The 12,146-nt window shown below is 38.8% G+C and overlaps 1 protein-coding gene across 3 annotated transcripts in view; it reads left to right on the top strand.

Moving 5' to 3' along the window:
- The window catches only part of TPCN2 (two pore segment channel 2), a 37,958-nt gene extending 26,335 nt beyond the window's left edge, over nt 1-11,623 (top strand). For 2 of the 3 annotated variants that reach the window (XM_082318669.1, XM_082318670.1), the window contains 6 exons: nt 432-505; nt 882-972; nt 1,092-1,174; nt 2,284-2,365; nt 3,906-3,991; nt 4,704-5,510. In XM_082318669.1, coding sequence (XP_082174795.1) covers nt 432-505; nt 882-972; nt 1,092-1,174; nt 2,284-2,365; nt 3,906-3,991; nt 4,704-4,782 — 495 coding nt within the window. In that variant the 3' untranslated portion in view covers nt 4,783-5,510. Of the gene's footprint in view, nt 1-431; nt 506-881; nt 973-1,091; nt 1,175-2,283; nt 2,366-3,905; nt 3,992-4,703; nt 5,511-11,579 lie in introns of those variants that run through there. The other variant, XR_014228922.1, reaches the window with a different exon arrangement.
- Nucleotides 11,624-12,146: the final 523 nt, after the last annotated feature.

Below are 12,146 nucleotides of genomic sequence, written 5' to 3' on the forward strand. Positions count from 1 at the left end.
ACTTGGTTTTATCCTTCAGTTAGGTTTAGTAAAAGCTTATTTTCACTGAATCTAGCAGAAAGCTCCCCAGATTGTTAGATTATTCCTTATAAATACAGCTATTGTTTTTTGGTTTTGTTTTTTAAGTCACTATTCTGCAGTGTTAATAGTTAAATATCAGCATTCTGAGACACAGAAAAGTAAAACAGATCATAAAGGAAAATGATTTAATGCATTTTAACAACTGAAATTTAAATAAAATATTAAAAAGTAAGAGCAACCAGTTAAGTAATGCAGACATTGAGAAGTAATTTCCCTTTAATAGCTTCAGGCATTGTTCTTGACCAAATTCGTTTAACTGTGGTCCTAGTATGAATTCCATGTTAATTGCATTGTTTTCTTATTTAGTGACAGAATTATTCAAAACTAATACTTGCTTATATTCCTTCCAGGTTGTTTTCTATACATTTGCTTTAACTGGCATAATGATGTTTAAAGGTGCTGTTGTTCCCTTGGGAAACATCAGGTAACATTCTAAACATCACTACTCAGAATCTGTTTTTCAAAAGCATCTGCAACTCAGTACCTCTGCGTTGTTTGTGGTTGTTTTGTGTTCCCCCCCCCCCCTTATTCTTGGAGCCACCCTTCTTTTAATGTTAAATCACACAGACTTTTTTTCGTCTGTTACTCCTTCTGTTTCTTCTTGCTGTATTGAAATTGCAGGAGTGTTTATCTGTAGCTTGAAATTTTACCTTGCTGTAGTTTAAATACTTTCTTAATTATTTCCTTTGTTTTCTGCCCATATGAGATACTTAACTTTCTATAAGGCGCTGAGAAGAACTTGTTTTTAAGGTACAGTATGTAGAAAGCTGCGCTCACATCAGCTTGTAATTCCCTTACAGTGCTGTCAATACCACATATGATAACAGCACGCTGCAGTGTGGGACCTACGAACAGTTGGAATATTGGCCAAACAACTTCGATGACTTTGCTGTGAGTCTGATCATTGGAATCCGTCCCTCTTTCCCTCTCTGCTTGTCTCTTCCCCTCATTTGCTGAGGTTTAAGTGTGTGATATAGCTGCTTAACTTCTGTTTTACTCCTGTTATTTAGGCAGCAGTGGTGACCCTCTGGGATGTAATGGTGGTGAACAACTGGCAAGTCTTTTTGGAAGCGTTTTCAAGATATTCAAGTCCGTAAGTAGCAGTAATAATATTGAAAAAGTCCCACATAAATCTCTTCTATAAGGTAACTGAGAAGGGGTTATATGCATAGCCCGGTTCCTACCATCTGGGAAGCGGGGTCCTGCTTACCTTTCTTTTGGGTCAATTCAGGTATGTAGGAAATAAACTTAGTGCTTCGCGGCTGTTCTTTAACTTGTGTAACTTGATGGTTGGTCTGGTACTTGGTGAATGCCACGAAATCCGTGGTCACATTTAGAAGGGATAGGAAACTGGCTTGGTAGTCATCTTGTTCCAAAAAAGAGTGAATGACTTAAGTGGATTATAAACAGGTTTGCAACGTGTATTGGGTGGGCGGCTTTTGCTGTAGAGCCAATCTCGCAGATGTGAGATATTAGTGAATTGCTATAATTCATTTTGGGCTGCTTCTGTATTTTCCCTGTGGGTGAACGGTTTTTTATATACTTAAAACCTTGGACATATTTTTCATTTGCATTTAATTACTTTATGGGAATGTTTGAGTGAACTGGATAGCTTCTGGGTTGAGCTGTTCCAGTGATCCTTGGCTGGTTAACCCAGCATGTAGTTAAGTTGTGAAATGCTCTTCTATAGGCTGTTGTGTGTGATAACAGTTTAACGTGGTCTGGTGAAGACTGGATAAGTTGTGAAAGAGAAATCCATTGGGGTCTGTGATGAATGGAAGCTACCTCTAGCTCAAGAAATCTCTGAACTGCAAATGATTGGAGATTGGGAGAGCGCTTGGGGTTTAGGTATTTTGCCATGGTTTTGCACTTTGCTGTGCTTCTGCTTTTGACTGCTCTCAGAGGGTACCAGCCTAGATGGATCTTTTGTTGTGATCCAGTACAACTTCTACTAGGCTGCTTTTCTGTTCCTTCAGAGTTCAATTAGGTATGTCAGGTGGGGGGAGTGAGTCTGTTTGGCTAACGTAATGACAGGCTAAAATTTTTTATTTTTATTTTTTTGTTCCAGACCTCCTTTTACATTAAGAAAGGAGTAATATTATATTTCCAGGAAAAATGTGATTTCATGGCTCTCTTTGGTCACTTTCAGGCTGAGATTACTTACTGCCTACTTTACTTGTTGTCTGTTAATCTGATCTGCAGGTGGGCGAAGATCTATTTTGTAGCCTGGTGGTTGATCTCCTCTGTCATCTGGGTTAATCTCTTCGTAGCTTTACTTCTAGAGGTAAGGAAGCGTGTTTATTTGGTATTAGATCCTGAAGACAGGTTCTAATTTGTGTGGGAAATGAGAAGAATGCAAACAACTTTTTTGGAAAAGTACGTTCGTTTTGTGCATGTGCTTACTTAATCTGTCTCCTTGCTGCCCTTCCCCCGAGATGTTGAGAAAGCATTTTCTTTTTCCTAGGCAATTGTATATTTTATTTGCACCTTTGTCCCAAATCTGGTTGTGTTTCATTGGGTGTGTACATTTGTCATTATAGCTCACTCTCTATAAAGATGAAAAATATTTTAAGTATTATAAAACTGCTTGTCTCTTGTACATTAGTATTTAACTTCAGCATTAGTTATTCAAGCTCCGGGCTTTTTGCATTTTGGTTTGTGAGCAAATGCTTTAAATTTTACATTTTTATTTTGTTTGGTTTTCCTGTGTTTCTTCCCACCGCAATCTGAATTACTACCCTTATTCAGTTCCACACTAGAAGAGTGGAACTGATGACTTATTTTGAAGAGATCATCCTCTTGAGTTTTTTAAAGAAGCTGTGGAAATGTAGGTACCTAAGCAATGCCATGAAGAACGTATAGTTCTGCTGGTTTCTCGTGTATGCGTACTTCTCTGAAATCCAAGTACCTTTTGAATTTTTGATGGTGAAGGGAGCATTAATCACAGCCACCTACTCCAGGTTAATCAGCCTAGACTTCTCTTATAAGTAATGGAGGAAACTGAGTACCTGTAGAGGGCACTTCACCCCATCTTAAGACCTATGGAAACTTCTTTTGGAGATGCTCTTGTTGTTGACTGCACTGAGAACTAAAATTTACTACTTTAGGCAGAATGGTGAACTTTTAGACAGAAATTTAGGTATGAGGCTCATGCTGAGCCTGTCTTGCCCATGAGCGTTTCAGAAAAGACTTTCTGTTCTAGCTGGAGGTTAATCCCATGAAGTCTTCTACCTGCTCACTTCTGCAGGGCTGTGGCCAAAGTTTGCTGTAAGAGCCAAGATGTAGCATTCTGTAGTAGGAGAGCAGGATGTCACTATTGTTCTCCCTTTTTTTGCCCGAGTTGTCTGTTTACTCCCTAGGTATTGGTTTGCCAGAGTAATTCACAATGGATAAGGGAACGTGACAAAACCAGAAGCTCAGTTTAAGCTGCGATGCCTGGACTAGGAGTATGTTTGTATATTGGGTTTTTAAAAAGGAAAAAATTCCAAGTAGGTGAACTCTTGTGAGTAGTTCACACAGTTATCTGGGGGAGGCAGTCCTTGCTAGGAGTAGAAGGCAGCAGGGCTGTCTTCTGCTCTCCTGTTCTTTCAGTGTGTGATGAGAAAGTTATTTCATTCCTGAACAACAGGCTTGTATAAAGTAGTGACCTGCAGCCAACAAATACGCTGATGCCTAAATAAATCACTGCTCTGACACTCTGTGTTAAAAACAGACCTCGCCACCTTCCCAAACCTTACCCACAAACATATTGACCTGATATAACTTCTTTTCCGATGTCACCAGATGTAGCCTTTAGTTTTTTTCCTGTTCCTTTTGCATTTCAGAACTTTATTCACAAGTGGGACCGTCGCTGTCATCGAGAGCCTCTTTCAGATATTGAATACCAGAGGACAGTTGAACTAATGTTCAGGTGAGTTGAACTGGGCTTGATAACCGATCTAGTTTTTTGTGTTTGTCTATTTTAAAGAAAGTGTGCTGGCTGCAAGAGGGTAAAAGGCTTGTCTTCTATTTCCTCCCTCCGAACCAAGCTGTTTCATCTGTTAGTTTGGAAAAATTCAGTAAGTGATTTAGTTAGGCCTGCTTTAAGCTGACTCGGTAGTCTAACCTTTGTATGCTTTCTTGCCATAGCATGATGGAGAGAAGAGGTGTTGGGGGAGAGGGGGGGGACTGTGCTGAGAGAGGAGAAAAGGGAAGATGAGGAAAGTGATGCACGTTCTTGGCTTATTATGAAATTGTGGGTGGTGAGTTGATACTTGATGATCATGTACAAGTGGAACTTCTGGTGCACGTTGGATATTCAATAGTAGCATTGGGAACATGTTCTCATTTGGGAGTTTCTTCAGGAAAACAAATCTACTGACCTTCAGTTGTATTGTACTGTGTGCAGGAAATTGCTTCCCTGCTTCTTGTGGGAAAACAGCTGCTGGTTTCCATGACACATCTGTAAAGGATGGATCACTTGCAAGTAGATGCATCTTTAGGGAGCATCAACTTATTGTAACTTTAATTCCTTGTTTCATTCTTGAAACAAGCACACGTTACATCTCGGTATATGCATTGCAAAAACAAATGCGGAGAAGTTCCCTTTGCTGCCCCTAACAACTCATGCTTTTTCTTTGTAGAGATGTTTTGGAAGAACCTACAGAGGAAGAGTTGATGGAAAAACTGCACCAGCATCCACACCTGCAGTTATGTAGGTGACTGGTGGGAAGGACTGGTTTATGTAGACCTCTGTTTTCTTGAGGTTGTCAGCTGGAAGAAACTGGATGGATTTTCTGTGAGGTGCTGTTAGGAGAGAGGTTTGTAGGACAGTGTGTGAGGTTTTGCTTGGCAATTCTCTGCAGAAAGAGGTTTTTTATTTTTGGTTCATATCTTTTTTTTTGAAAAAGATTTGAATCTTGCTAATTTGACTTGATTTTACATTTCAATTTTAGAGGAATATTGCAGCTGTTATTTTTATAAACTGTTGATATCGGAATGTTTTATTTCCTTTTTTTTTTTTTTAAGAAGGGAAAGTGTGTTTAAAATGACAGTGCACTTTAAAACATGAACTCTGTGACCACTAAGCCTGCTACTTTTTTCAGCACAAGAAAATGGACCTGTGCCCTGCAATTCATGGATGGATTAGCCAGGACTAGAGCAAAATCCTCAAGATGTATTGAGAGCTGAAATACTATTTTTATTGAAATGTGACACCAGCATATCTTACCAAATTTTCAGGAGTTAATCACGTCAGAACACAATCAATTTCACCTTAGTAACAGGGACTGCCTACTTCGCACATCCTCTCTTTTTCTTTGTTTTTGATCTAGCGTTCGTGCTGGTTGCATCATGCTGGTAACTTTGAGAGCAGTTATAACTTTGAAAACCATGAGTGCAATGGCTCCATTCAATGTGGTAAAATTGAGAGCTCCTTTAGAGCAAATATTCTCATGTTGCTTTTTAGTGAACCTCTTCCTTTTGCTTTCTTCCAAGTCCTGTTCTACACTGTATCGTATTCCATGGAAAAGCTGAGGGGAATGAACTTTGGCTGGAATGTAGCACCATGATCACTCTGAGTCTCCCAGTTAAAGGAGGGGGGAGAAAAGAAGGTTGAATGGGATAATCAAAGTGCTTAGCAGTTCAGATTTTCATTTGAGTCTGTGGGAATTGAAAGTGCTCAACCAGTATTGCAAGATCACATTCTTTTATGGCTTAATGACCACATGCTGCATACCACTAACTTTCACCTGGGTAATACTTTTTGGGTAAATAACTTCGTCAACAAATCTAAAGTGGAGAGTTAACAGTAAGCCATGTCCACGTGTTTTGAATTATCCTGTAGTATTCCTCTAAAAAAGGGGGTTTTGTTTGCATCTTTGTCACATAACTAGTAAAATCGCTATGAAGAATAGAATCAATCCCAACTGCTATTTTTATATGTAAAAATGAAAGAACCCTTGGGGTGCTGCCTTGCTATTGAGACGCTTGTCACCAAAACAGACATTATTGTGATCATCTCTGCATTGACAAAGGCTTGGGGAAGGTAATTGCCCATAAAACGCTGCTACTATTTGTAAGTTACTTGATCCTTTTTTAGATAACAAAACATTTTTCAAAAGTGCCAAGCAGTCATCCTGCATACTTTTCCTCCTCTTTTTTCATCATTCGTCTTTTCTTTCTTTCCTGCATAAGGGAGAGGAAGATATCTGGGATGATGGTGCATTTGAGCTCAAAAGTGTGTTTCTGAACAGTGAGACAACAAGGCAGAAGTTACGTAGTGATTCTTGTCTGTTACTTTATCTCCTGCTTATACTTTTCTTGTGTTGTGGAACAAAATGTGTTGTAGCTTGCATATGTGTAGAACAAATCTGAACTGAGCTCTGAGCTACTCCTGTAATCTTTCTTTACTTTTGTAATCTTGCTTCTTAAGCCGTGGTCTTGTCTGTGTTCAGGCTTGTCTCTGTTCCAGAATAATCCACCCAATAACTCACTTGCACTGGTTTCAGTGGCATTACCATGGTTATTTTCAGTCATGCACTTAAAACACATATCATGGCAAATAAAGGCATCAGCACACAGCTTTTCTAGGTTTGAGTTTGGTTTTTTTTTCAGTATGGCTTTATGTCAGGATGGTTTCTGCTCCTTCTAGCATGATGTAATCATTGCCACCAATTTATTGGCACTTACTAACAGATGTTAAATAGTCTATTTTACCTTTTTACTGAAAAAAAAAATTTTTTTTTTTTTTCCGCTTTTCTGAATACTTGAGGTAGCTTTGCCTTGCCGAAAAGGAAGTGGGCAGTTCTTATCAGCCTGCAAGTTTGGTGGTGTTTGGTTTTTTTTTTTTTGTGTGTCTCTTAAGGTTTTTGTGGTTTGGGCTTTTTTTTTTTTTTTTTTTTCCTTGCCGTTACATTCCACTACAATCTACCAAAGTAGCACAAATTGGTGTGGGATTATCAGAAACATCACAAATACCTCCGTTATGCAATCTTTGCATCTGGACAAATGTGAAGAAGGCTTTCTGAACGGAATAGTCTTAGTCTTGTTCTTGTTTCACATTTGTGTAATTGACTGAAAGTGTAACTAGAATTTAATACAAAATTGTGGTACCTAATGTCACTTGTACTGGAAGATGTAAACGACTGCAAGTCTTATGCAATAATTGTATAAATCACGAAAATGAATGTGTGTAACTGGGTAAAATTTGAGGTTTGCAATATTAAAAAAAAGTTCCTTCTTAAAATATGAAAATAATTGGGGTGTTGAAATGATTCTTGTGGTGTGTTTTTGCCGTTCCCCCTCCTACTGATTTCTGTTGTGCTCAGCATCTATGCTCCCATTATCTTTACTAGTTGAAGGCTGGGCCCCTTGAAGAGGTTACATGCAAGTGGGACGTAACTGCCTGGTTTCAAAATGCAGGACGTAAAGCACGCTGCTCTGTTATTCTCCAGTTCTAGAGGCGTATAACATCATCTGTAGGTACTTGATATGCTTAATTTTTAAGGTGAAGTTTCATTGGAGCTGAGCATTGAGGGTGTTGAGCAGCTTGATTTCCATTTCTGTTTCAGTCTTTGCATCTGCAAACTAGGTACTCCTTCATCTCTTTTTTTCCTGAAGAGATCAGTGCAATAAGCATTCTCATGGCATTTCAGCTGGGACAGGTTTTGCACATAATTTAGCAGAGTCCATGGTGTTGTCTTTTGAAACAGGTTCTAGTTTAAAGACTTTTTTTTTTTTTTTAAGAATAGAACAAAATAAATTCTGGGTCAAGATAAAGGCTTAAGTTTGCTGATGTCTCTCCCAATGGCTGTTGCAGATGCTTAGGTGAAGCATGTGAAAGCCAAAGCAAATAGAAGATCATCTTGCATGATTAAATCAGGCTCAAATTTTTCTAGCTTCTGAAGGGAGGCCTTAATCATCAGACTGTTGGCGAATTTGAGATTCATCAGATTATTTTTTTATCCTTCCTGATTTGCTATGAATTTGTATTAATTAAAGATTTAGGAGTGGAGGGAGAGGATGGATGCAATTGAAGTGTTCTTGATTCTTTCAGCAGAAATACAGTGAGAAACCTCACAAGTACACATAACTATGAAGAAACTTAAAAAGCTTACATTGGTCGGAGCTGCAAACAGGGCAGCCAGAAAACGTAGTAATGGTGTAGACATTACAGACAAATGAGGAGATGCTGTCTTGGGTGTCAACGGTTTTTGTGAATAAAGTGCATGAGGCGTGCTTTCTTGGCCTCTGTTTGTTGTGGTGGTATTGTACATCTCTTGACACATTTTGGGGAACATTGCTTTTTCATCCCTCCGATGCTTTTTAATGTGCACAAAAATGTAGGGACATACAAAGCTATAAGAAAAAATGGGGCCTATAGGAAACTGATGCAGGGTATAGATTAGTTATCTCTGAAATGTGAGGTAAAAGTATCTCTTTATCTTGTTAGATGGTTTATCTTTTCACCTGCCAGTGTGTTACAAGCAGTACATAGTGTTACCACAGCTTCTGCTACTGTTTAACATTGTGCTTTAGTCAGATGAAGTCATTTCAGTACCCCATCTGTCTTGGGTTTTTATTGAAAACAAAATAAAAATAGGTGTCTGCCTGCTTTTTTATGTAGGTGTTGATGATTTTTTTTTTCTCACTAGATTTTTGTCTAATTTAAAAGCCTATTCAACTGGTGGGAGTTTTCCACAAATCAGATGGCTTTGACTTAATCTGCAATCTTTATAAACATTCAGAGCCACTTGTTTTGTCAACTTTGGGTAGAAATAATTTGGGGTTGGGGGTGGAGGGATAAGATTTGGGTTCTATTCCAACTCTGAGCACTTCATGGACAGGACACTGTTTCAAAATGACCTTGATAAACTAGAGGAAACTGCCAAAATTATCGAAGTAAAATTCAAGAGACAAAAATGGACTGTGACAGTTTAGAAGCACAACATGTAGAATTATATAGCAGGGAGTAAGTGGTATTAGAAGACAAATATTATAGGGCTTGTAGTGTACTACAAAGTGAATGAGCTAACAGCATCTGAAAGAGATCAAAAGAAAATTGCTTTGCTGTAATTGGTAATAGTAATTCCCTCTAGGCCCCAGTATTCCCAGTTTGGGCCCTGCATTTTAAAGTAAACAGGTGGGGGGAGGCATTTGTTATAGGACGGTAATAGAATTCTTAAGAAATTTGGAAGGCGTGTGTTGGGAAGAACTTGAAGGAAATAATTTGTTCAGGCAAATGAGTCAGGCAAATATATTTTTTTAACAATATTTAAGTATGTAAATGATTTGAGAGGAGTGAACTGTTGATGTTGTGCAATCTTTGTGTGCTAATTGTAGGACAAGCTGTGGTTTGGATTTCGGCAAAAAGAGTTGCTAGATATGAGGGATGCTTCCTAACCCTGAGCACTGTGCTCTGGGAGGTCACAGACTCCCCTTCACTCGAGTGCCCTTTTAGGAAGGGTTTGACAGTCACCTGCTACAGCTTTGTCTGGATGTTTGTGAACCTGCCCCTGCCTGGTGATGCCTCAGCTGGTCCCTGAGATCCTGTCCCGCCTACCTCTCTGTGGTTTTGCTGGAAAGAATTCCCATGGCTGTAACAAACCTAGCTTTTGTTGTTACCACATGTGCTGTTGGTTCTAGCTAATGGCTTACAAATGTTTACAGCGTGCAAGTATTTTAGAAGTAGGGATAGCAAAAAAAAAAAAAAAAAGCTCCTTCAGCTTCCCATTGTAAACAGGAAGATGAGATTTAGTTGTGTGTGCTCTGTTGCTAATGCTCGACCAGCATCCCCTGGTCCCTGCACTATCTCCCCATAGTTCTCCATGCAGTTCTCTCTGCTGGGTTCCCTTTAATCTCATTTCTACATCCCTTACCTTTTTGGGTGAGAGGAGGGATGTGCTGCTCTTCTCCCAGTTTGTGTTTGCTCACTGGCAAGCCAAGCAGATCAGATAGCTTGATCTTTCCCTTGGTGAGAACACTTAATTTGGGCACTCTGCTCTACTTGCTACCAGTTGTCACAAGATGTGTAACGCTTACACCTTTGACACTTTAGCTCTTCTATCAAACTTGGTTTGGTAAATGAATTTAAAAGTTATTGCCAGGGGACTGATGCTATGTAATTCCTACAAGCAGCTAGAAGATCTTACAAAAGGTAATGCTATATCGTTGGGAATTATGTTTATTGAAATTGGTCTGATGTTTCACTGGATCCAAGGCTTTTCAATGAGAATTGAGCACTTAGACTCCGATGGGGAGAAAAGGAGATGGTCCAGAGACTTAAGCATGCTTGGCATCATTAGTCAGTTTGTAGAAGTGTGGGCTAATGTGTTTCAGAACTGTGAACTGGGCTTTCCTGCATCCTCCAGGGATACCATCACTTTTTTTAAAGATAAAATAGATCACAGAGTATCTAAATGGGTTAAGGTCATGGGAAATCTGTTGCTAATTCAGGAACAAACGCCAGATCCTCAGACTTCCTTAATCATAAACTTCATATTTCATTCTGTACTTAAATCGTTTTCTGTATTTGTAGAGCTACTATTTTTCCAGCATAGAGTGAGAGGAAAAGTTCAGGAAAAATCCTCAAGGCTGAGGTGGCATTCTTCAAATACTAAGTACCTACTGATGTGTACAGCAAACTACTGGAGGAGCCACCTATCATTATCTCCCATAAAGAATAGGAGAAGTACTTCAAGACTGTGTATAAAATGGAGTCACAAGGCGTAATAAGTATGTGTGTTTTTTAGGAGTGTCTTAGTTAACTAAAATTGTTGCAATTCTGGAGCAAAAACTGTAGCATACGGTTACCTCCATCATACATGCACTTGATGCCAAAGGTAGCAAACTGATGTTTTGTCATTAATTACCCATGCTACCTACTATACGGGAAAACTTCAATGTCTTCTCTGACTTACAATTCCAGCCACTTATGCAGCTGATTTGCATTGATTTTCATATCTAGTCCTATACTTGGAATTTTTCCACAGTAATTGTATAAAAAATGGTTTACTGATGCTGTTTTTTTTTTAACTTTGAACTGTAAGTTGAAGACAATTGTAGCTTGTCCTTTTCTTTAATGCTAGAAAGTCCTTCTAACAGCCTCAGTCATCTTTTTTCCATTAAGCTAGTTGAGCAGGTGTTGTCTTTGTTCTGTACAAATACTTTCATGGCCCCCATCACTGCATTATTTGAGTGCCTCCCGAGTACTTTCCTGAAAACATCCTGCTGGGATAGGAAAATATTATTATCCTTATTTTGTAGATGATCAGCTGAGATATTTGGTGATCTGCCCACAGCCGAGCTTGAAATCCGTGGGAGAGTTAAGAATAAAACCTGCAGTCCCTGCTCACTGCCTTTGCTAACAGACAATACGGCCTTCTTTTTTTGCAACAGCTGTGAACTTCAGTTGTATGTTTATAAGATGATGTTGACATTTCCACATCAATTGGTTTATAATTTTGCTACTGCCTATTCTTGTATGTAACTTTTTTGTTTACTTTGTTTTAAAATTGCAGAAAAAAATCCTGGAACCTCTCAACTTCTAACTCTACTTATTTCCCACCTTATCAAAAGAGGAGGGAGTACTATTACTGATTTGACATCTGATTTATAAATATTTAGTAAGGATGATCTGAGGCTGGCACATGTGCTGGGAATTTAGTAAATGTAAGTAAACTGGTAGATTCCAGTAATTAAGGTACTACTGTAGCTCTACAAAAACACAGGAAAAAATACAGGATGACCATCCTAAAGAGCAGTTATTTGACAGCTGCAATTTTCATTTCTTTCGGACCTGAAACTCACTCCAAGAATGCTTGAGTTTTTCTTTAGCCTTATCTTCCTTTGTACTGCTTGTATTTTGTTCTTTGAGGTTAGTGAACGGTCCAACTTTTCAGAGCTGGTGAGTGCTTGCAACAACACATTGAATTTGGAAAACTGTCCAAGAGGCCAATTGCCCTGCATGATCTCACTGACAAAGGATCATCAGCATTTGAAAGAATGGAAATTCACGTCAAAATAGAAAATGGAGTGCATTTTTAAGACCAAGTTCTATTGTGTAGCAGGTGTGTGTCTGTGCAGTG

The sequence above is a fragment of the Platalea leucorodia genome (genome assembly GCF_965183815.1).
Source record: "Platalea leucorodia genome assembly, chromosome: 7".
In the NCBI taxonomy this organism is placed as follows: domain Eukaryota; kingdom Metazoa; phylum Chordata; class Aves; order Pelecaniformes; family Threskiornithidae; genus Platalea; species Platalea leucorodia.